At 49.2% G+C, this 25,633-nt stretch overlaps 1 protein-coding gene across 2 annotated transcripts; it reads left to right on the forward strand.

Annotated features, from left to right (window-relative positions):
• Positions 1-261: 261 nt before the first annotated feature.
• Positions 262-23,640, forward strand: ALDOB (aldolase, fructose-bisphosphate B). 2 transcript variants are annotated; one of them, XM_029574907.1, is made up of 9 exons: positions 262-417; positions 7,464-7,585; positions 10,967-11,178; positions 11,627-11,681; positions 12,056-12,216; positions 13,454-13,537; positions 18,433-18,607; positions 22,161-22,360; positions 23,109-23,640. In XM_029574907.1, the coding sequence occupies exons 2-9, from the start codon at positions 7,474-7,476 to the stop codon at positions 23,202-23,204; spliced, it is 1,095 nt and encodes a 364-aa protein (XP_029430767.1). In that variant the 5' UTR covers positions 262-417; positions 7,464-7,473; the 3' UTR covers positions 23,205-23,640. The 2 variants fall into 2 exon arrangements, with proteins under 2 accessions (XP_029430767.1, XP_029430766.1); XM_029574906.1 differs by lacking the exon at positions 262-417 and adding an exon at positions 6,667-6,865.
• The last annotated feature ends 1,993 nt before the right edge of the window (positions 23,641-25,633 follow it).

The following is a 25,633-nucleotide window of genomic DNA, read 5'->3' on the forward strand; positions in this document are numbered from 1 at the left end:
ATGTAAAGCTGGAATACAGCACGGACAGATGAAGAGCAGATCTTCATTAGATCCCCATACAAGCTTCAGATCAAGACATGTAAAGCTGGAATACAGCACGGACAGCTTACATTTGAAAAATAAATATGTAAGAGATGTAAAGCAGGCAGGGTGGGCCCCAGGGAAGCAGGCAGGGTGAGCTGCCCTGGGATTTCAGAAAGGCTTGAGACAATGATATTGGGAAGTGAAAGCTGCTCGGAAGCCCAGGATTGCAGCTCGCCCTGCTCGCCCAGGGGGTGGGACCGGCAGCCAATGAGAGGCGCCCCCGCCGGACACCGCCCCCAGGACGGGAACTTTATAAAAGCTCGGGGAGGGGGCGGCCTCGTCCTGTCTGCCTGCTGCCAACATCTGGCGCCCTCCCTGCTACGCCTCCGACCTGTAAGTCTTCTCCCGATCCTTCTCCCCCCTCCCTGCGACGCCTCCGACCTGTAAGTCTTCTCCCGATCCTTCTCCCCCCTCCCTGCGACCTGTAAGTCCTCTCCCGATCCTTCTCCCCCCTCCCTGCGACCTGTAAGTCCTCTCCCGATCCTTCTCCCCCCTCCCTGCGACCTGTAAGTCATCTCCCGATCCTTCTCCCCCCCTCCCTGCGACCTGTAAGTCATCTCCCGATCCTTCTCCCCCCCTCCCTGCGACCTGTAAGTCATCTCCCGATCCTTCTCCCCCCCTCCCTGCGACCTGTAAGTCCTCTCCCGATCCTTCTCCCCCCTCCCTGCGACCTGTAAGTCCTCTCCCGATCCTTCTCCCCCCCTCCCTGCGACCTGTAAGTCCTCTCCCGATCCTTCTCCCCCCTCCCTGCGACCTGTAAGTCCTCTCCCGATCCTTCTCCCCCCTCCCTGCGACCTGTAAGTCCTCTCCCGATCCTTCTCCTTCTCCTCCTCCCTCCCTGCCGCGCTCTCTCTTTCCTCAGGGTTTTCTTTGTCCGTCTGGGCAGAGGCTCCGCAGAGCTCAGGGTAACCGGAGTCCTGGCTCCTCCGAGGGCTCTGATTCTCTAGATCCGGTCAGAAATCCTCGGTGGGAGCCGCTTTTATTCATTGCCCATGGCCGGAGCGCAGGCAGGGGGTGAGCAGAGCCTCGGGATACAACAGGGGAGCCCCTGTCCCCAGGTGATGCCGGCAGGCACAGGGTTAACGGGAGGCATCGGTGGCCCCTGTGACGTGCGCTCGCCACATCGGCTCGGCCGGACCTCGCACCACGTGGAAGGGGGGGGGGGGGAGAGAAAGATTGCAAAAGCAGGAGCGGGGTCTGCAACAGCTGGGGCTGGGCAGCGGGTCCTGCCTCAGTCTGCAGGCAGAGGTTTGCATTAAATGGCAGGAAACTATAGGAGCCCGAAAGCTCGGTTCTATAGGTAACGCCTGACGGCTCGCGGGCCTTCTGAGCTGCCTCCATGTTTGCATTTCAGTGCATATTTTATCTGTGCTACAAACCTAACTCGGGCACTTAATAGGGAAAATACAGGCTGAAGCAGATGTTCCGATCCAAAGAACATGCCAAGTGCATGACCAGGAAGGGTCCTGGGGATTACCCAGCAATGCAGGCAGGGATATGAGGTCAGACTTTAACACCAGACATACAACATCTGGGTATGAGGTGGTATAAAAGTTTAACTTGCCCTTTTTATAGTCATGTGATTTGCCCTTTTATCCGGTTTGGAAGGAAGCCGTCTGCAAGTTATAAAAACTGTCAAAATATCCCCAGGGTTGGGGAAGTACTGGCAAGTGACATTAAAGGGTCCGCTTTCCTGGGCGGGCACCCAGAGCAAACAGTTCCTGTTCCTGGTGCTGTGCATCCCCTCTGGGTCCAAGCCATTGCACCTAAAACAGAAACATGAGCTCTTGGGGGTGGGGGGAGAGGGTGAACAGTGCCCTTTGTGCCCGCGCCGGGACCTGTGCACTGCTCAGCTGTGGGTGCCCACCCTCTGATTCACTTGCCAGGCCTTGCATGCAACATTAGCACTGGGCCAACCAAGAAGAGATGATGGAGCAGATTCCAGCACTTGTGCCTCTTTCATTATTCGTTTTAGTGCAGATTTTCAGCTTTACTCACGTTCTTAGTGTGGGTTTCCCATTTACTATGGGTTTTGTTTTACTCGTATTGCATTAGCCATTAATGCACTCTTAAACGGTAACGTTAAACGAGCGCACGGATGCCCATATCTGGACACATGTTGAAGGTTGAAATCGCGCAGAGTTACATGTGAATGATTTAACGTGCTCACTGCTTGTAAGTGTGCCCCTCATTTCAAGCAGTTACTTCCTATATCTTTCTTAGGGCTTTGCCTTTAACGCATGCAGGGAAGTGTATTTTAAGACCTGCTTGAGTGAAGGACACTCTGTTTTACCCATTAGGCCACCAGTTTGTCCAGTCTGTCTCAAGGTCATCCAGCACCCCTCACCCCCAGTTCTTCAGTTTGCTCTCTCCCCCCCCCCCCCTCCCCCGCCCCAGTTGACTCAGTCCCCTCACACAATCATTTTGGGCCTAAACAGATTTCTGTAGACTTGTACCTCATCAAGAGCAAAACCTAAACCTCTGCAGCTCTCGCCCACTGCAGCCGCTGCATCTAAAATACTTAGTAAACCTCTGCAGCTCTCACCCACTGCAGCCGCTGCATCTAAAATACTTAGTAAACCTCTGCAGCTCTCACCCACTGCAGCCGCTGCATCTAAAATACTTAGTAAACCTCTGCAGCTCTCACCCACTGCAGCCGCTGGATCTAAAATACTTAGTAAACCTGTGCAGTTCTCGCCCACTGCAGCCGCTGCATCTAAAATACTTAGTAAACCTGTGCAGCTCTCACCCACTGCAGCCGCTGGATCTAAAATACTTAGTAAACCTCTGCAGCTCTCACCCACTGCAGCCGCTGGATCTAAAATACTTAGTAAACCTCTGCAGCTCTCAGCCACTGCAGCCGCTGGATCTAAAATACTTAGTAAACCTGTGCGGCTCTCACCCACTGCAGCCGCTGCATCTAAAATACTTAGTAAACCTCTGCGGCTCTCACCCACTGCAGCCGCTGCATCTAAAATACTTAGTAAACCTCTGCGGCTCTCACCCACTGCAGCCGCTGGATCTAAAATACTGATTTAGGCACTTAAATCTTGGCCCTGCCTGGGAATGTCCCTGACATGCCCCAGCTCCACCCTTTTTCCACGCACACGCATATATGCATGTAATTTGTGGTTTCTAAAATCCATGTCGCTCTCGCGTAGCTCGTATACTCATGTACATGGGTCTTAATGCGAGCAATGCTTCTAAAATTCACCCCTAAGTAAACTGAAGCCTGCACTAAACATTTAGCACAGGTTTTAACTTTGGTGTTACTATGTCTGCCTGTGTGTGCACACATTTTCGGGGCATTGTGCCCACAGTTTTGCCTGAAACGTAAAACAGGCCTTTTCCCTTTCTAAAGTTAACAAAAGTTTATGGCTGCCGTGCACCCTGAATGCTGCAGGAGGTGGAGAAGGAGCTAGACACAGCAGGGCTTCAGAATAACAGCCGTTGCAACACTCACCAGCACAGCACCGGGGTCGGTAACAGGGATCCATTAAAGATGACCTTGTTCAGGAATGTTCTCTTTAAGTTGATGCTGTTAAAAATGTACCAAAAGAAAAAAGCAGTTTATGAAACCTAATGGTGTCAGCATGAGCCGTGCCAGGCCGAGATTCCTGTCAGTCACGCTTGCCACTTGACTCAGGTGAAGCCTAGGCTGAGCCACTCCTGGTTTTGTGCAGGCAGTTGCAATAGGGGTGGATTTACCAATTGGTAAAGTGAGCAGTGGTCCCAGCGGGGCAGCCTCTACGGCTTGCTTGCTGTCTGCCATCAGCTTCAGCGCACTGCCACGCTGGCTCTCGTCCTCCCTGGCTATTTTGGAAACTGTAAGGGGCCCAGTTGAGCTTCAGCACCATTGGGTTATGCTGGTTAATTTTATTATGAGTGTTCTCTTGTAAGCTGCCCAGCATGGTTAATCTATTCTGGGCAGAATAAATGTCTTAAATAAAAGAAATAGCCATTTTGTTTTGACCGTACTCATCGGCAGGCCTGTCACTGCGTTAGTGGGGGTAGAGGGATGGTGGCTGGTTGGCCACATGCCTACGGGAAGCTTGGGTTCTAGATCTGTCTCTGCCCATGAGCCCAAAGCTATGGTGGGAGGGGCGGAATCAGAAGGGGATCAGCTTCTCCAGGTTGCCCTTTAGTGTCTGTGTGCAGGGAGTAACTGTAGGCCTTGCCCTGCTTGATGCAATGGCTCCTCCTCTTCCTGTTTCCTGAAAGGTGGGAGCATAGGAAGTAAACTGGCAGTAGCACAACCTAATGTGGCTCTTCTAAAATCTCTTCCCCTTATATTAACATTTAAACAGGTGCACACTGGCTGGAAAGTTAAGCACCAGCCTTAAACTATAGGGAGAAAGGTAGAATGGGTGACTTATGGGGAGGTGCTTCTATACATTGTGGATTAAAAATATTCCATTTGCTAAAATGTAGAATTTATCCTCATGTTAGTGTAGACCTCAATTTATTAAGAGCCATTTTTGGAATCTGGTTCGTCAGGTTTCTCCTTGGCAGTGGTGTCCAGGTTAACATTGAGTCTTCTTTGGGTGTTTGCTATTTACTTTCACCTCAGCACTGCCAGCATGCACAGTGGCGCGGTACAAGACATGGCTCTAGGACATGTCTAGGACTGGAGAGCTTACACTAATTGACTCATTTCTGGAGATGAGTTCTCTCGATGTGAGATGCTGTATCATAGTCATGAGAAATACTGCACTGACCCCAACATCATGCTCAATCCGTACAAGCCGGGTGCCAGCAAGCCGGGTGCCAGCAAACATGGGATAGGTGTCCTATGAAGGATCAAGCATCTACGGGGGATTCTAGATCTTTTCTGTAGCATTTCCTTTGCTGGCTCTGTGACATAAGAGATTTATAATTTTGGGGTGGGTTCCCTCTGGGGAATGTCACTTTCCAAGAGGCTTGGGGTACTCAGACATTAGTCTTCTATTCTGGAGTACAGTTGGCATGGTTGGGTTGTTTCTGGATGGAGGCTGCATTTAGCTAGCTTTATAGCTAGATTCCTTGGATCTCTGCGCCTGCTCTTCGAATGCTCATCCCAAGAGCGAGTAGGTGGAGTCCAAGCAAACAAACCTGCAGCAGAGAGCTCTAAGGAAGATTTGGTAAGAGGGACGGCTGCTGGGAAGGTTTAGAGGAGCAACAGTTCTGAAGCAACTGGCAAAGCTGCTTGAGGACCCACATTCCTGGCAACCGTTCCTGAACTCCACTCCCTCAGCAAAGCTCCAGGAAACGGGGCCTCTCCTTTCCTTGCGAGTTTTCTGCCAGTGCTGGCCTCCTATTTTATTTATTTTGTTTTTCTATACCGGCATTCACGAGAGGTATCACATCATGCTGGTTTACAATTAAAGTTAATTAACAAATTTTGTTAATTAACAAAATTCCTAGGTTAGAAAGAAGTTTGCAGTCCCATTCTCTTGCTTCTGGTCTCTCCCCCATGTGTTTTTCTCTCTTGGTGTTGAACTTTGCTCTAAGCTCCTGTTAAATTGTTACCAGGATGTAAAGTGCTGACGATTGCAGAGTTTGCTTTGCTTTGAGCATTGGGAGGGGTTGAGCTCTAACTGGTTTGCTCCACAGCTGACTCCCAGACACAGGGACGTGAAGAGGTAAAAACCCTTTATCAGCAGGACCCCATGGATAAATGGAAACTCTTGGTCTGTCATGGAGTTTGCATTTGAAATCCAGTGCATTATGGTATTTGTGGTCCTGCTTTTGTATATTAATGCATCAAGAGGGGGGTGTCACAAAGTCAGGACTGGCCTTCAGACTCCGGTATATAAGCTAGATCAGTGGCTCCATCAGGACAGACGTGTTCAGTGTCACACATGTGAACATGTACTCTGCATGTCCAGGAACCCCCAACAGTGGGTGCAGAGCTGGGACATTTCCCCACAGTGACTCAGGTATCATCTCAGACAGCAACACAACTACACTACTACCAGGTGCATTGTAAAATACAAAACCTAGGGAAAAAACCCCCGCATAGCACAGCAGCACTAACTCAGAGGAGTCAAACAGCAGCAGCGCAGCCTACGAAAAGGCAGCAGTGCAGCACCAATGCATGTCCTAGTGAGAAAGCTCAGCAAACACCTACATGCCAGTAAGATACCTTCGCTCATACAGAATGAAAGAGCACAGGTTACAAAGGTGGAGACAGAAACTGGAATGGGAACCCCAGGAAGCAACTGCATGCAGTACATGTCCTCCTGCACCAAGCAACGTACGAAGACAGAAGAGATGCATTCCCCAAACTGACATCCCCTCACCCCCCCCTGTGCTTCATGTCTCCCCTTCCTGCCCAGCATTCCCGACCCCTCTCCCCTGTGCTCCCTGCCTTCTTCCCCTCTCCAGCTCCCTGCCCACCTTTCTCACTCCTTCCTGCCTGGTTTCCTGACTGTCCTCCTTCCCCCTGCCCAGCAGCACCCACACTTCCCTCTCCTCCTCCCCTCCCTCCCTAACAGCACCCATCCCCTTCCCCCCCCCCCCCCCCCTACCTGCCCAGTAGCACCCACACTTCCCTCTCCTTGCTTCCAGCCAGCGAGAATGCCTCCAGTCTGGCGTAACTGCTTCGTGGGACTTCGTGACACCAGTTGAGAACCACTAAATCAGATCTCGTGGTAGCTACTCTGGATGAACTTACTCAGGTCCTTTCTGGCCCTTCCTCACCAGAGCTGGGAGAAGTCATGGACAGCCAGTTCAGCTCAACTCCTGCCCAGTTGCTGCTCTCCATTTTCTTTTTGTTTGAATGTCTCAGGAGCACCCAATGGTCAGTGGCATCCTGTGAGAGACCATGGAGGATGTATGTAAGAAGGCCCAAGCCAGTGTGTCCCTTATTTATGGCTCTTGCCATGCCCAAGGCATGCTGGGAGATGGGGAAACCCAGAATACAATCCCTAGAAGGCCGAGGGGTAGCTGAACATTCAGAAATGCCTCATTCTATCCTTGATGTCCTGAGAAATGTGGAAAAGAGGATTTGCATTCAAACATCCAACAAGGCATTAGTCTGGGTAACCAAGCATCGGGGTAACTTGCTTGATGTGGTGGTTACTGCCCTTAACCATTAAACCTTATGATTCACCTTTGATGCAACTCCAACATTACTCTCTGCATCAATGGCAGGGGGTGGCAGGAAATTTGAATCAATTACCAACAAGAGCCCCCTTGTTGGGGGCTCTTGTTGGTAATTGATTCAAATTTCCGAATATCTGGGAAAATAAGTGTGGGAGCTTGCTGGGCAGATTGATCTTTTTCTGCTGTCATTTCTATGTTTCTATGTGGAGCCTTCTGACCACTTGCAGTCATGTGACCCGTTGTGTTCTACCCTAAGCTGAAACTTTAATCTTTCTGTTTCCTTGCTGCTCAAGTCTTGCAGCCATGACTCACCCGTTCCCAGCCCTTAGCACGGAGCAGAAGAAGGAGCTGGCATGCAATGCCCAGCGCATCGTGGAGAAAGGGAAGGGCATCCTGGCAGCCGATGAGTCTGTGGGTGAGTGAAACCTGATCCTTCACCTGCTGACCATTCTCTGGCCCTGAAGTAATAGGATGTGAAGGTCAGTGCATGCAGACCCCCCAGGAATTTTAATGACTTTGGGGGTGGGTGGGGGGATGTTATCAGGGCCTGGTGGCCCCACACTCCCAGGGCTGCCGCCATGCTGTGTGTGTGTGGGGGGGCTTTCATTACTGTGGTATTTTTCCGTAGTGGGAAAGATTGTGGGATTCACAAAGCTGGAGGGTCATTTACTGTGGCTTCGTGACTGCCACATATGTACAATGTAATCTCTGCTGAACAGAGATGTCCTATTGAGAGAGCACAGCAAACAAGACTGCTATAAAGAAAGACCGACATGCCAGTAAGATACCTCACCCAGACAGGATGGTGAATAAAACGGAAAATGTCATAATGCCTCTGTATCGCTCCATGGTGAGACCGCACCTTGAATACTGTGTACAATTCTGGTCGCCGCATCTCAAAAAAGATATAATTGTGATGAAGGTACAGAGAAGGGAACCAAAATGATAAAGGGGATGGAACAACTCCCCTATGAGGAAAGACTAAAGAGGTTAGGGCTGTTCAGCTTGGAGAAGAGACGGCTGAGGGGGGGATATGATAGAGGTGTTTAAAATCATGAGAGGTCTAGAACAGGTAGATGTGAATCGGTTATTTACTCTTTCGGATAATAGAAAGACTAGGGGGCACTCTATGAAGTTAGCATGGGGCACATTTAAAACGAATCGGAGAAAGGTCTTTTTCACTCAACGCACAAACTCTGGAATTTGTTGCCAGAGGATGTGATTCGTGCAGTTAGTGTAGCTGTGTTTAAAAAAGGATTGGATAAGTTCTTGGAGGAGAAGTCCATTACCTGCTATTAATTAAGTTGACTTAGAAAATAGCCACTGCTTTTACTAGCAACAGTAGCATGGGATAGACTTAGTGTTTGGGTACTTGCCAGGTTCTTATGGCCTGGATTGGCCACTGTTGGAAACAGGATGCTGGGCTTCATGGACCCTTCTGACCCAGCATGACATGTTCTTATGTTATGTTCTAGTTATTAGTTTAAATTTGATCATGTTATGATCACTGTTGCCAAGTGGCCCCACCACTGTTTCCTCTCACCAAATCCTGCGTTCCACTAAGAATTAAATCTAAAATAGCTCCCTCTCTTGTTGGTTCCTGAACCAATTGCTCCATAAAGCAGTCAGTTATTACATCCAGGAACTGTTATCTAGTTAATATTGGGGTAATTGAAATCTCCCATTATTATTGCACTGCCAAATTGGTTAGCTTCCCTGATTTCTCCTAGCATTTCATCTGTGTGACCATTTTGTCCAGGTGGACGGTAGTATACTCCTATCACTATACTCCTACCCAACACACATGGGATTGCTACCCATTTAGATTCTACTGAGCATTTAGTCTCTTGTATGATCTTTATCCTGTTGGACTCTATACCCTCCCAGACATAAAGTGCCACACCCCCACCAAGTTGATCCTCTCTATCATTGTGATATAATTTGTACCCTGGTATAGCACTGCCCCATTTTTTATCCTCCTTCCACAAAGTCTCTGTGATGCCAATTATGTCAATCTCATCATTTGCTGCTATATACTCTAACTCTCCCATCTTCCTTCTTAGACTTCTGGCATTGGCATACAGACATTTCAAAGTGTGTTTTTTGTTTGTATTAACAATCTGCTTTTCAGTTGTTAGGGATAATTTGGAAATCATTAGCTTCGGTGATTTTTTTTTACATATAGGCATGTGGACTGTTTGCTTTTAATGGAACCTCTCTGGGATGCCCCAACTCTCCTGTTTCATTAGTATCCTTCAAGGGTACATTTCGCCGAACCATGCACTGCTGAGTGACTGTCGGCTTTCCCGCTTGTTCTAGTTTAAAAGCTGCTCTATCTCCTTTTTGAAAGTTAGCGCCAGCAGTCTGGATCCACTCTGGTTAAGGTGGAGCCCATCCTTTCATGAAGTCTCCCCTTTCCCCAAATGTTTCCCCAGATCCTTTCAAAACTGAATCCCTCTTCCTTGCACCATCGTCTCATCCACGCATTGAGACTCCGGAGCTCTGCCTGGCTCTGGGGACCTGCGCGTGGAACAGGGAGCATTTAGAGAATGCTACCCTGGAGGTTCTGGATTTAAGCTTTCTACCTAAGAGCCTAAACTTGGCTTCCATAACCTCTCCCACATTTTCCTGTCGTTGGTGCCCACATGTACCACGACAGCCGGCTCCTCCCCAGCTCTGTCTAAAATCCTATGTAGGTGACACGTGAGGTCTGCCACCTTCGCACCAGGTAGACAAGTTACCAGGCGATCCTCACGCCCACCAGCCACTCAGCTGTCTACATTTCTAATATTTGAATCACTAACTATGATGGCCGGCCTAACCCTTCCGTCCTGGGCAGTAGCCCTGGGAGACTTGTCCTCAGTGCGAGAGGACAACGTATCACCTGGAGAGCAGGTCCTTGCCACAGGATCACTTCCTGCTACACCAGGGTGATGTTCTCCTACTGGGAGACCTTTCTGATCCAAGGCAGCACTGGGGCTGCTGGACTGGATTTGGGACTTGGCTACGATGTCCCTGAAGGTCTCATCAGTGTACCTCTGATTTGTAAGCTGCTTTAGGCACTTTCTTGAATGGAAAGATGACGATAAATTCAGAAGTCTTACTGTTTTTGCTTGTTGGGAAGGAGCAGGAGCCCTTTATTTTTAATTTGCAGGAAAGTGCTTTAGATTTTGATTGAGTGCCATGGAGGTAAGTGACTGCCCAGTCACCCAGTCAGTGGCAGAGCTGGGATTGCAGCGGAGGGATTTCTCCTGAACTGCAGACCAGGGCTTCACCATTGGCCTGCTCCTTCAGCTCTAGCAGGAGTTGCATTTTCTAATGTCTTTCCTCTCCTACTCCAAAGGCAATGAGCAGGTGCTAGGGCACTGGAAGGGCAGCAGCCTCTGCGGGGGAACCCTCTCTATTCTGCTGCCGTTGGAGGGCTCCCTGCAGCACTGTAGTCGATTAAACATTGAAGGACTTGTCCCAGTGATTGTGAGAAACCTGCTTGGTCTCCTGCACTGCCACTGGCTCATGGGGAGAGTCCAATCAAACTGAACATTTAACTGCAGGAGAGCGTTTGGGCTCCATTGGGAGTAAATGTGCAAGATGAGTATTCACAGGAGTCCGTGGTGGAGGGATGTACAGGTGTTGGTGGTGGGGGTCACAGGGCAGGGTCAGGCTCCATTGCTGGAGTAGAATATGGGAGCAAGCTGAATTCTTCAGCCCTGAGAGGAGTCGCTGTACATCAGATGTTGTGTGCTCTGATAGCAGATATTGGGTGCCTTAATATCTGAGTCTTGGCTCCTCTTCCTAGGCACGATGGGAAACAGACTTAAGCAGATTAATGTGGAGAACACGGAGGAAAACCGTCGCTGCTTCCGGGATATTCTCTTTTCTGTGGACTCCTCGATCAGTGAGTGCATTGGAGGAGTGATCTTCTTTCATGAGACCCTGTACCAGAAATCCACAAATGGGAAGCTGTTTCCTGCACTGATCAAGGAGAAGGGCATCGTGGTTGGCATCAAGGTACAAAGCTCCAGATCTTGAGACCTCTACAGGCTGTAACATTCTCCTGCTGGGAGAGGCCAGGACTAGCTATGAGCTCCTTCACAGCCAGTGCTTACAGCGCCTTCTGCTGAAAGAGGCTGGGGCTGCAAGAGTTGTGAGCTTCCCATGCCCAGGACTCTTGCAACATTGTCTACAGTGACCCCTCCTGGGAGAAGCTGAGACTGCATGCACTGAACTCCTCCCCTGTCAGTGTTTCTGCACCATTCCCTAAAGCAATAGTTCCCAAACCTGTGCATTCATTACAGATCTGAAACTGGACTGGCTGTGGGATGACTAGGACTGCAGGAGACCTCCCCCCCCCCCTCCCCCAGCCAGAGCTGGCTCTGTACTGTTCCTTGGTTTCTGAGCCTGGATCCCCTCCTCATGGCTGAGAAGCCTCCTGACCTGTCTAACGTACTTTTCACAGGTTGATAAAGGCACTGCTGCCCTTGCTGGAACGGATGCTGAGACCACCACACAAGGTGAGCACTGCTGTATTCTCTGTGGGTTTTATGGGGTGGGGTGAGGGAGGAACAGCTTGGACTTAGGTTCCCAGCTGATTGATTTTTATTCGGCCTCCAAAACTGCAATGAATCTCAAACCTAGATAGGGAAATTCCTCTGAAGGGAATGGCCAGGCCAGTTTACTGGCTTAGGTTTGTCCTAACTTGGAGAGTGGCTGGGTCCCAGTTTACTGTCGCAGGAATCCTATGATCTGTGCTAGAAACCCATCCTGGGGTCTGCAGGTCTCCACAGCCTGATGACTGAAGGCAGACCCAGATAACTCCAAGCCAAGGGTCAGAGGTGAACATTATTATTCTGTCAGGTCAAGGGGGTTTCTTTGCACCCTTTTGCAGGTTTGGACGGGCTCGCTGAGCGCTGTGCCCAGTACAAGAAAGAAGGGGTAGACTTTGCCAAATGGCGCTGCGTGCTTAAGATCACGGACGCTGCACCCTCCTCTCTGGCGATCCAGGAGAATGCCAACGTGCTGGCTCGCTATGCCAGCATCTGCCAGCAGGTAAGGATCTGCTCTGCATTTATCCCCTGCTTCCCCCAGTCCTTCTGTCTCTGCCTGTCTTCCCACTTGGCAGAGTAGGCAGCTGCCTGGGGGCCCCTGTGTGGCAGGGGCTGGGTCTGAGGTGAGGGGGAGTCACCAGGAGGAGTCAATGGATTGCGGGAAGGCAATGCTGCAACCTCCAATGGGAGCCCCCCACCACCACCAACTCCTGCACCTGGGGCACCCTGGACGTAAATCCTGCCTTGCTCGCTCTTCCACTATCTCTGCCTGCCTTTATGTAATCCTTCCTTCTCTGAACAAGGTGAACCTTTCAGGGTTACAATATTTTCAAGATTCTGCGATGCCTTGCGTAGCCCCGAGTACTGATGGGAAATACTTCTCGTTCCAGTGTGAGATTTGGACCCGTTTCTCAGTGCTAGACGGGAAGCGCATTGCATGCTGTGCTCCTGAATTCAAAGCCGGGGTCTCCCCTTTTGTTTCCATGGGGAAAAGCCCCTTGTACGCAGGCTCCAGATCTCACATTGGTACCCAGGTAGTTGGAGGGTGTGAGGTGTAGGGGGGGCAGTGCCAGCCCGCCCGAGGTTGCACTGCTTGCTTCAGGGAGAGGGATGTTACAAGGGGACGCTGCACTGCACACCTCCGAGATGCCCAGCATAGCCTCCATTGGAGCGTAGCTCTCTTTTCTGTCTCTAGTACTACTGCAGGGCTATCTTTCAGTACTTACACAATTTTTAAAACTACAAATTTTGCATAGAATATAAAATTGTTGCACTTCCCAAAATCCTATTCCAATACCTAAAATAAACATGGAAATTGTTCTTTCTGTTAAGTAGATAAGGGGTCTCCCATCTGTTCTCCCCCACCCATCTCACTGTGCAAGCTCTTCTCATCCTCCTTCCCCAGTGCAGGGTTCACTTCTAATCAGGAAAGCCCATGCAAAAGGAACAGTGAGTGGGGCAGGGGAATGGATCCAGGAAGCACAGCCCGATCGGGGTCCCCTGCAGCGCTCTGGCTTCCTCTCCTGCCTGCTCCCCAGCTGCCTTGAGGCTAGGAAATGCTGCAGGCGACGGCAGAAGGGGAGTGCAGAGCAGTGCCGACCACAGATAATAGCAGCTGCCCATCTCCTGCAGCTTAGGGTGCCAGGGGACGGTGGTAAATGGCCTCTTGCATACCCTTGGTTGAGAACCATTGCTCTGGAGTTTATCACTTCTTTCCTCTGCCCATTATCTGCCCTCAGAATGGGCTGGTGCCTATCGTGGAGCCAGAGATCCTACCGGATGGAAGCCACGACCTCCAGCGATGCCAGTACGCCACAGAGAAGGTAAGTCCCTGACACATGGGGCAAGCTTCCTGCGTTCCCAGGGATGGCCTCTTCCGTTCCCATAGATCTGCCTTGCTTTCATGTCTACATGTGGTGGTACAGAGCACTCCTTCATTCTCACAGCCTTACATTTTCTTTGATAAAAAGCTAGTAAAAGTCTTTGTGATTATGCGGCTATCGCACAGTAAAGCTGGTGGTAAAAAGTCAGGTGTTGTAGAATTGGTAAACGGTAAATTCCATCACGTAGTCAAAAGTAAAATATAAAGAGATTATCTGAAGGAAATATTTAGGCCATGGATATATAAAATAAGGAGATCACATCCCAGCATGCTTTTTTTCATGGCTCATCCCTTGCTATAATCGCAGCCCCTGGTTGCCTGCAGTAAACTAACGGGATCGCTCTTTATTCCGCGCTGTGCCGGTATCGCCTGCGAGAAGGCCCTACGCACATCATACCAGCCCCATCGCAGCCCTATTATTATAATTAGGGGAAGGGGAGGAGTGTGTTCGGGGTTGGGGGGAGTTATCTCCCGGCAGCGCTGCAGGCGATGATTGTTTTCACGTTATCGCCGGCAGCACTGCGGGAAATAACGCCACCTTTTCCCGTGGCGCTATGGGGGGTGATAGTGTGCGGCGTGGGTGAAACCACACCACCGTGATGCAGCTGGCTGCCCACTTTTTTCGTGCCTTATCTAGGGATAAAATCTTCTGCAGTGTTTATATGGCAGGTTGGCATGATTTTTGCATAAAGTGTCATCTCTCACCAGGAAATCGTCTTCATTGAAAACGTCATTGTTCTGAAACAATATACAAATACTGACACTTCTGTGCAAAAATCAATCATTATCAAGTAAAGACCTAGGTAATATACGTAACTGTGAAAAGTCACTTCTGGCTTGAAATACAGCACAGCTGTGCTCTTGTATCTTCTTGAGAAGGTCCTTATCTTTTGGAGTAGGGGTTTCTGCATTCAGTTGATAGCATTGTCAGGCTGGTAAGGGACCTTAATGCCCCCTCTGCCAGCTGGGGGACTTCACAGAAATATCTGGCTTGGTCACATCCAGGAATTATATCTAAATAGTTTGATTTGACTTAAGAGGCTTTTCAAGGGTCAGACATGGACTGTTTGCTCCGTCCACTCCCACCTCACCCTTTCCTTCCTATTCCTGTCAGGAGGGGGGGAGGAGAAGGGCTGGATTAGGGAGCAGAGAGCTCTTCTATCTGCCGCCACGTCGCCCATCCCCTCCTGTTCGCTGGATATTGCCTGAGGGGGGTGGAGCAGGAAGCAGCAGCCTTTGACTCGGCCTGCAGGCAGAGTGTAGCTTTGGATCATTACACTTTACAGTAAGGGAGCTTCAGGTTTGATTAAGAGGCTGGTCAACCAGGCACTTGGTCAGGGTTTCCAATAAAACGCTGAAATCAATTGAGTGGCCAAAGATTCAAGGAAGCCAAAGGGGGCCTGTCCAGCAGCCCTTAATCCACCGGCAATCAAAGGAGGCCATAGGTCTATCCAGAGGATCCCAGCCCGCTGGCAGTCCAAGATTGAAGCAGGCCGCACAGCCAAAATGAGAAGGAACTGGGGCTGCAGGTGGATGCCAGCAGAGCTGGAGATGCAGGGGGTGTGGCGCTGGGTGGGTGGGTGTGTGTGTGGCGCTGGGTGGGTGTGTGTGTGTGTGTGGCGCTGGGTGGGGGTGGCACTGGGTGTGTGGGTGGGGGTGTGGCGCTGGGTGGGGGTGTGGCGCTGGGTGGGGGTGTGGCACTGGGTGTGTGGGTGGGGGTGTGGCGCTGGGGGTGGGTGTGTGTGTGTGGGTGTGGCGCTGGGTGGGGGTGGGTGTGTGGCGCTGGGTGGGGGTGTGGCGCTGGGGGTGTGTGGGGGTGTGGCGCTGGGGGTGAGTGTGTGTGGGTGTGGGTGTGGCGCTGGGTTGGGGGTGGGTGTGTGGCGCTGGGGGTGAGTGTGTGTGTGGGTGTGGCGCTGGGTGGGGGTGGGGGTGTGGCGCTGGGGGTGAGTGTGTGTGTGGGTGTGGCGCTGGGTGGGTGGGTGTGTGTGTGGCGCTGGGTGGGTGGGTGTGTGTGTGGCGCTGGGTGGGGGTGTGGCGCTGGGGGTGTGTGGGGGTGTGGCGCTGGGGGTGAGTGTGTGGGTGTGGCGCTGGGGGTGAGTGTGTGGGTGTGGCGTTGGGTGGGGGTGTGGGTGTGGCGTTGGGTGGGTGTGTGGGTGTGGCACCTCTTTTGGAGGATGGCTCCTCCTCAGGGCACATAAGTAATTTATTTCTGTAGGGGCTGCTCCATCTAGCACATTACACCCCATGCTTGACGCTCAATGCCTGGGGGGGAGGGGAGGGGGTGATTCTCTTCATGGGGAGAAGCCCTCACTTATGGCCCAGATGTAAGAAGGTTGCCAGTGTGTGTAGGGTCACTTAGTGCTTCCCATGAGGTGAGAGGCTGTAAGAATTCACAGGACCAGGGATGGGTGGGAAATACGTTTACTGATTAATTCTCAAACCAAGATCCATGCCTAATATTGAAGTTATATCTGAATGCTGGTGCGCGGGTGGCTCTGGGCAGGTAGGTGTCCATTAATCGGGCATCTGGGTAGCCCCGTGGTGACTTTGAATGCGCACAGCGTGCCCAGCAGCCCTGAGGGCATCCTAATGAAGAGGTCCCCAACTTTACTGCAAAAATCCTACCTTTGGTCAATCTTCTCGGACACCCGGCCGGTCCTGGACCTTCCTCTGGGTGGGGGAGGTCTCCCAATCTTCTTCCTCTAATTCTTTATCCTTTCTCACTGTTTCTGGGGAACTCCTCTTGGGGGAAAATGTCGGTGGAATCGAGCAAGTTCTCAGCTCTGAAATCCCAGTGGGGAAAGGGATCAGAAAACCTCCCCACTCTGCTACAGTTGAAGCCGGATGCCTCCTCTGCTCTGTCTCTCAGCCGGACCCATCAGCGGTGCTTCCCACCCTGGCTACAGAGCAGGCTCACGGGGCTTTGGACCCCTGGTGAGCCCTTTTGCCTCTAAAGGGAATCAGGCTCAAGCCTCTCTCTGTAAATTAGTAGAAGGATCCTGGGGCAGGGCAATCAGTGAGGTATCGCGTCTGAAAGAAACTCCCTCTGGGTGAAGCTGGGAAGCCTCACCAGAGTGAAAAATCTACATCTTGACTGCTCGACTGCTTCCCCAAAGTGATTAAAACTCATGGCTAAATAGTCTTCAGGCATCCAATCCACTCTCCGGGTGTGAGGGGTTTGGATGGCTCCTTACTGGAGTTAAACGACAGGGACCCCTGGTGGCCAGACGCAGACTCAAAGTCCGGCCCAGCACTGACCCCTGTGCAGCTTGGAGGCTCTGAAGCCGAGTGTAACTGCTGTGATCTGGATGTGACCTTGGGCCTCCTCGCTACACAATATCCCCCCGAGGAAGCCTGCGAGGTGAAACCAGGGCTTGGCTGGGGAAGGAAATGGTTTCATTTTTTGAAAGTTTTGATGGACTAATGTGACCATTTCTGATGCTAAAACTAGGGACACTTTTGCATTTTGAAGCTGGCTGCTTTAAATATTGATATATTGAAGCTGTGGGGGAAGCAAAAACACTCGAGTCAAACTCTTCTGGCTGGAATTATCAGCGATGGGCATAGCGAATGGCTCCGTTAGCTGAGCAGATGTGAACTGTGCCGGGTAGACAGAACCTTTGGGTTTTGGCTTTGAATCTGGTTTGTAAAATTTCGTGTCATGTGTGAGGGACGTGTTCCTTTGGGTTTTTCTGTTACACATGTTGAACATCTCGTCAAGATATAGAAATCAGCAGAAAATGTCCAAACAATCTCTCTACATATAGATATCTATATATGAGGGGCACCCCACTCCCACTAATCCATGGCAGTCTCAGGGTGACTGGAAATAGTTTCCAGATGTGGAGAGGGTGAATTCTTTTTATTCTTAGTGTTTGATATTTATTCTTTATGGTTTTAATATGAATGATTTATATTTGATTTATTACTTGATTTTTGTAAGGAAGGCTTCTGTTTTTCCATTGTTACTGTATAGTACAGTTGGGCTTTTTGCCCTTTCCAGTTCAGTATTTGTTGGCACACTGTCTGTTAGAATCTCTATTCTGTATTTGGTGTTGGTCTGTCTGTTATGCATGTGAGGTTTTCTATTGCAGGGGTGGCCAACCGGCATCTTGTGAACTGCAAGCTCTTGCTGTGGCATCAGTGAGGCTCCTGGAGAGTGGGAATGGGAAAAGGAGCTGGCAGCAAGCAAGAGTTTATTTTATATAATGTGGCAGTTCTTCAGTGGTGGCACTCACTGAGTGAGCACATGAGCAGCAGCATAACAGCAGAATGTGTGTGTCTATCTTTGTCAAATGTAATGTGCATATCCTCTCTTATTTTGAATTTAAAGAAAGAAGCAATGCTATCCTGTTTGGCATATTTTTATTTAGGGGGGAGGGATGGTCCTGTGTGCTGCAGGTTCTAAATTGTGCAGCAACGGATTACGTATGCAGCAGGCTGGAGCTAGAGCTATAAAGTGCTGACTTTTTACCCTGGCTGAGATTACCTTACTTAATTTCCACAGTGCAGAATGGTGGTCACAAGAGCTCCCACACAGAATTGGTTGAATCCTAATCTGCTAGAGAACTGTACTCTGGTGTACAGTCACAGTTCATGGCAGGATGTAAAATACATGCAAATGAGGGGAACATCCCCCCACACCCATCCTGGTCTGTGGAAAAGCTGGCAACTGGATCAACATAACTGCAAATAGGATGGGGGTGGGATGGAAATGGGTTGGTTTAGTGTTAGGCATATTCTGTCAGTCGCTGTGCTCACCCCCTTGTGAAAGGCACAGTCCTAATGTCCCACCTCCTGTTGGACATTGCATTGATTGTCATATCTGCCCCCCAGGTCCTGGCGGCTGTGTACAAAGCTCTGAATGACCATCATGTTTACCTGGAGGGAACCCTACTGAAGCCCAATATGGTAACTGCCGGGCAGGCTTGCACCAAGCGCTACACCCCGGAGCAGGTTGCTTGGGCCACTGTGACTGCCCTTCGCCGGACAGTACCAGCTGCAGTGCCAGGTAACCATCTGCTAACTCACACCCTCTCTCACCCTTTAAGTTCATTCTGTGACTGCATGGCAGTCTAGGAGGGAGAATCCTTTTTTGCAAACATTTTTGAAACAATCACAGTATGGTGCATGGTCCATTCGGCGCTCCCTTGAGCAGATATAGTGTGCAGGTTCTCCATCAGGACTGCATTGATTTGCATACCCAAGAATCAGGACATTTATTGAGTTTTGTTCTCTTTTGACTACCTGTGCAATTAGGGACACTGAAAAGGTTTTAGATCAAGTTTTTGGCATTTTAAATAAAGGCGAGACACTTGTGAGCATTGCTGACATGGTGATGTGTTTTCCTGCTTTAACAAAATACCACTGGAAAAACCAAAATACGCCAGGCTGCAAAGTTTGCCTAGGGTGCCTAATACCCTTGCACCAGTCCTGCCACAGCTGCCAGGGGAGCCCATCCCACCCAGTGGCAGAGGTGGAGAAGGCCTGCAGCCCAGCTGAAGGAGAGACTGGAACCAGAGCCTACATGTCTGAGTGGAGCCAGTGCACGTGTGTGACAGTGAGATTTGAAAGCGTGCCTGTGTGAGCATTGGGATGAACATGTATATATGAGAGAGTTTGTGCACCTCCCTTCCCACTACTCAAAAATTCTCAGGTATGTAGAGTGATTTTTTAAAATCCTTATTGATTTTAATTAATCTGGTATCTGTGCATGCTATTTTGAAATATTGTGTTGAATGACATTTTAAAAAGTTTTTAATTATTGGATGCAGTTAGTGTAGCTGGGTTTAGAAAAGGATTGGATAAGTTCTTGGAGAAGTCAATCACCTGCTATTAAGTTGACTTAGAAAACAGCCACTGCTATTACTAGCATCAGAAGCATGGGATAGACTTAGTGTTTGGGTAATTGCCAGGTTCTTATGGCCTGAATTGGCCACTGTTGGAAACAGGATGCTGGGCTTGATGGACCTTTGGTCTGACCCAGTATGGCAGGTTCTTATGTTATGTGCAGCAGAAGATGAAGAGGGTCCACACCATAAGTCTCCAAGTCCACATGCCATTAACACCTGGGCCAATCCAGAGCCACCAGGAGTACTAGACCCTGTGGAACTCTGTTCTGCAAATGACCTGGCCAAACCTGTATGAGCATCTGCCCAGGGACCAATTCTCCTGTGACTGAAGTGAGGAACCTTCACATTGTGAAGTCACCAGCAGGTCTAGGGATGGAAGTCCCCAGCAATCCACTATCAGCTGAAATGCCTCAGTGGACAACACCCATTTCTCTGGGGTCCAGACTCTCTCCCTGCTGCTCTTGCTTTTTTCCTGCAATGTGGGAGGCCGAGATCATTTGAAGATGTTCTTCCACCCATCCCATAAGTTGGTCTATTTCCTGTGACACTTGCTGAATCTTGGTTCCCCCAAAAATTGATATAGGCCACCATCATAGTGCTGTCAAACATCACTCAGATCACTTGACCCATTCATTTCTGGATGAACTACAAGCACACCAACCTGACCCCCCCAGGCTTCAGGCGATTGATGTTCCAAAGAGCTTCTTCAGTTGTCCAAAGCCCCTAGGCTGTTAGTTCCTGATAGCGAACTCCTCAACCTTGGAGATTCACATTTGTCATGAGAACCAACCAGTGTGAGGATGACAAGGACTCTCCCCATCTCATATTAAGCTCCTGCATCCACCAATGGAGGTGACAATAGATCTCCATCAGCAAGTGGAGGCAAAACAAATAGTCCTGAGACTGTGGGATCCAATGAGACAGCAGTGAGCGCTGAAGAGGACACATGTGCCCTCACCCATGCCACCACTTCCAAGGTTGTTGCCATCAAACTGAGCACCTATAGATAGCTCCTCACTGTTGGGCAGATAGTGTTCACCAAGTGACTGTGACTGGGTCTATGTCCCAAACCTGAGAGGTCAGTTAAAACACCCAGAACCAAAGATCCAAGAGAAGGGGGGAAGGAAAACACAGCAACACCAAGCTAGGGATGTCCCCTGGTTGTTACAAAGACAGAGGAACCACAGGTGTGGGAAGTTAAGGGTGGAGATATAGAGACCAATCCTTGGCTTCAAGGGAAGGGCCAAAGTGAGGGTGGAACTTCTGAGCCAATCAGCTAGCAGAGGAGGAGTTTACAAGGTATAGGGATGTGCAGAGGGGATGCCATACATTGCATTCGGGATTTGTATTCGTCGGGGCAGATCCGTTGCATTCGGCAAGGGGGCCCCTGATACGTTTATACATTAATTCCTATTTGTTTCCCTGCTAAAATTAGATTAACTACATCCCCCCCAAGACTTACCAAAACTCCCTGGTGGTCCAGCGGGAGGTCCTCTGCACTCCCTTGGCTCCCGCTGCACTCACACCCTTGGCTGCTGGTGTCAAAATGGTGCCGATAGCCTTTGACCTATGTCATAGGGGGGGACCAATGGCACCGGTAGCCCCTGTGACATAGTAAGGGCAAAGGCTATTGGCGCCATTTTGATTACTGGCAGCCGACGGCCCGAGTGCAGGAGATCGCTCCTGGACCACCAGGGAGTTTTGGTAAGTCTTGGGGGAGGGGGGTCAGGCGGGTGGGGGGTTGTAGTTTAATTTTAGCAGGGAAACTACATATAAACGTATCAGGGGGGGCCCTTGCTGAATGCAACAAATCTGCCCCCCCCCCCCCCCCCCCCCCGATGAATCCGAATCCCGAATGCAATGTATGGCGTCCCCTCTGCACATCCCTAGTTATGGCTTAAGCACCATTCTTGATAAGGTTTCAGGTCACGCTCTAGAACATGTTACGTTCACACAGCAGTTTTAATTCTGTACATTTTATGTCTTCACTTTTGAGCCCTAGTCACTTTCTCTGTCTGCATGTCAGCACTCAAATATTTTTCGTTCTTTAGAGGCTGTTTTCGAACTCTTGTCTATTTTAGACAGACATCCATGTGATACATTGTTTCAAGTTTGTTACTTTGTTTCATAAAGTGGCCTTAATTTGTTACAATGCTCTTTACTGTTTGTCTTGAAGGCAATTGTTTAAACATTTATAGAGACAAACCACCGGCATTACATACAATAGGTATTTCATAGTTATTAACTTATAGATGAATTTACACATGGATATAGATAAAGGCACAAATAGAATCATTTTTTTGAGATGCTCTTTTTTATAAGGAGTGTTGCCAAGTCAATTGATTAGACCAGGTTATAATATTTCTGTCATTCAGTGTTGTCTATTAGTAGTTTTTTGATTTCATATATTTTATATAATTTCATTGTTTTATGTTTTTATTTGTGATTATATTTTGTTCTGTTAGTCCCTGAAGCAGCTCAAAGAGTGAAACTCGGCCTGAGTTGGGCTTTTTATGATTTTATGCAGAATAAAACTCCTGGTGTTCACTGATCCTCTTGTCTTGGTCGCTACGGCAATATTGGATCAGTTTCTGGTTTGTTTTCATAAGACTACACTGTGCCCTCTCGTACAAGCAGGTTGGAGTGTGGCAATTGCTTTTAAGTAGAGTGAATTATATAATGTCGGCGCTGACTTGTGGCCTTTCCTTTCAGGTATCTGTTTCCTCTCTGGAGGCCAGAGTGAGGAGGAAGCTTCCCTGAACCTCAACGCCATCAACCGCTGTCCTCTGACAAAGCCCTGGAAACTTACATTCTCCTATGGACGGGCCCTGCAGGCATCTGCCCTGGCTGCGTGGTGTGGGAAACCCGAGAACATCAAGGCCTCCCAGGATGCCTTCGTCAAGAGGGCAAAGGTAGAGCAGCCTCTCAGCTGGTGCAGTTTCACTTGGTATTTGCAGGGTTGCCAAGGTCTAATCCCACAGGAGAAGGAAGGAAAAGCTCCAGGCCTTGGCAGCTTTCCAAAGGGTCTTATGCACCCGATCTCCTGAAGAAAGACTTGCAGCAGATACAGATGCTTTAATTCTCTAATTCTGAAAACGGGAAACTATATCAGTAGTTGATTTGCAAATGTCATGGCGCACAATTATTCCAGTAAATTATCACTTAGGTTCCATCCGGGAAGGGAAACATTGGTTAAGTGAACAAGTCTCATGGATTCTGACAATCTGTGCTAACCGATTCTTACATTTCCATACTTAAGAGGCAGGGAGTTTCTCTCTCAGACACCTTACCCAGTAGCAGAATTAAATAGATCGGGACAAAAAAGGAAACTGTCCAAAAGATGAAAAAAAGCAGCACAGCTGTGATATTCTGAGGACCCTAGCATGTGGTGCATGAAGATTCAGGATCTCCTGTTTATCCTATAGTGAGGAGGTGTCCTGTGCAGGGTACACAAGGACTAGCCCATGGCACCAGGGGCTTGCTCTGGGAAGGAACAAGGAAAGCAGTTGGCTGATACATTTCTGAGAGTTGGATTGGTAGGAGGAAGGAGGTGAGCCATGTAGGGCAAGGGTTACGTTTATAGGGAAATCAGGAGACTAAAAGTTCCCGCATGCATGGACAGGAGCTAAAACTTGGCTTGTTGCACTTTTCTGGTTCCAGGTCAACAGTTTGGCATCCAAGGGCGAGTACACAGCATCGGGCACAACCGATTCTGCAGCCTCCCAGTCGCTATTCACTGCCAGCTATGCTTACTAAGGCTGCCGTTGCCTGAACAGGAGAAGCAAGACCCCTGGTCCCCTACTGAGATCCGTTCCAGCCTCTTCAGCTCTGCTCAAGACACATTCCAAAGTTCATCCTTCCAAACGGGAACCTTTAGCAAAGGCCGACACTGCTGCCCATCCTACCTCTTCCTACCAATGGTGAACTGCCCTGAGGTGAAGAAAATAACGCAGTGCCCTTGAAACCAAGTGATTAACAGGCTCCCTGTTTCAGAGCATGAGATCCAGTCCTGGTTTTACCCTCTGCTGCACACAGTCCTGTACTTCTAATCTGAGGGCCATTCTGTGCATCCCAAGCGGTAGAACCAGGACTAATGGGGCTGGTTACGCTGCATTTAATAGTGATAAAGGTGTTGGAACGGTCTTTGAATGTCTCTTAAACTGTGAAAAGAAATAAAACCTTGAGAGAAGAAGCATGTGTCTTTATATGGTGTAGTACAAGGCTTTCCAAACCGGGGGTCAGAGAACCTTAGCTGGGGGTCACAAGTACCTCAAGGGGCAGAGCTCTTCAGGCACCAGCATGAGGCCTTTGAACCAGGCCCTGTGGTGGCACTACCCTTACATGAATTTTTGTGGAAACAGGAAGCCCTGTGTGAGGAGAATCAGGACCACTGCAGGGCCTGTGAGCCTACACTGGCTCAGTGTGGATACTAATGCTTTCTGCCACTTGCATCTTCCCCTCACGGCTGGTTTGGGAGCAGCCGTGAGGGGAAAGGTGGGCTGAGTGTGCACAGGGAGACTGCTCCTCTCTCCTCACCCACCACTCAACCTACCCAAAGGAAGCTATGCCCCTGTCAGCAGCCTGCCCGCTCTTCTCACCAGTGGTCGTCCACTTTTGGCTCTGGGTCACAAAAACATATTGCTCCTGACCAGGGGGGTGTTTACAAGTGGGGCTGTTTGAAAGGAGGGACCAAATGCAGGAGGGATATCAGATTAGCTGTGGAATAGTTGCAATGGAGAAGGGCAACCAAAATAAGGGGAATGGAACAGCTCCCCTATGAGGAAAGGCTGAAGAGGTTAGGACTTTTCAGCCATGAAGTTAGCATGTGGCACATTTAAAACTAATTCTTTTCACTCAACGCACAATTAAACTCTGGAATTTGTTGCCAGAGGACGTGGTTAGTGCAGTTAGTGTAGCTGTGTTTAAAAAAGGATTGGATAAGTTCTTGGAGGAGAAGTCCATTACCTGCTATTAAGTTCACTTAGAGAATAGCCACTGCCATTAGCAATGGTTGGTAACATGGAATAGACTTAGTGTTTGGGTACTTGCCAGGTTCTTATGGCCTGGATTGGCCTCTGTTGGAAACAGGATGCTGGGCTTGATGGACCCTTGGTCTGATCCAATACGGCACATTCTTATGTTCTTAACTGGATCAATTGAGGGTATTAGAGATGAGGGAAGGGATGACTGAGGATCAATTCGGGGTTACAAAAAATGACTGGGAATTGAGGATCAGCTGAAATGATACAAAAAGGCAGAGGGGCTATGGCGAATGTAAGGTGCTTAGCTGGAGGACAGAGGTTGAGAGGATTGATTGGAGGGGGGACCACACCCCTGTGAGTTTGCTTTCAGCGGATGGGCTCATGTGAATTTAGGTGCTAAAATGGGGTCACATTAGCTAAAAGTTTGGGAAGCCCTAGTAAAGTATGACCTCATCCAACTCAGCCTACAACTGATCTAGTCCTAGTTTCACCACCCCAGAGAGGCTGTGTGCTCCTGTGATTAGAAAACACATTTACATAGCTTTGTAACTTTGATATATTTTTAGTTCAGTTTGTGTTGAGGCACTAGTCCCCACTTTTAGATAAGTTTATTTCATTTCTTTAGATTTTCATTGCTTTTTAGGGGGAAAGTAGTTCCACTGCAGCCTCTTCCCCTCCCTTATTCACTTCTCACACTTCTGGTTTCAGGATGTTTTATTGAGACAGTTTTTGAAGGAAAGTTTTATTTTAGGCAGGGTCAATTCTAGTGCACACTTTTTTTCTTATTGGCTTTATTTACATTCTTTTGAGCTCTGCTCTTCAGTATCCCACGAGTTAAAGGGCAGAGATCTCTACTCTTTTTTGATTTAGTTATTTATTTTCAACCTTTGTCCATAATTGCCTGTTTTGATTTTTTTTTTTAGTATTAAGTTAAGAGCACCAAGCTTTTACCTCTATTTTCTGTGAGTACTGTGGCTCTGGGAAAGGGCATAACTCAGCCAGGCCACAAGCTCTGAAGCCCGTCAGAGCTAATCAGATACCTGCTGCACCAACCCTCCCAGTACAGCAAGAAACCAAGCATGGTTTTTCAAGTGAGTTACATTTTCAGTTGCTCACTCCCCTATGCACTTCCTCTAACTTTTGGGAGGCATAGACTCACACAGCTAATAATTTGATTTTTTTCCTTGTGCACTGTACTCCATT

Source organism: Rhinatrema bivittatum, chromosome 13 (assembly GCF_901001135.1).
Source record: "Rhinatrema bivittatum chromosome 13, aRhiBiv1.1, whole genome shotgun sequence".
Taxonomy (NCBI): Eukaryota; Metazoa; Chordata; class Amphibia; order Gymnophiona; family Rhinatrematidae; genus Rhinatrema; species Rhinatrema bivittatum.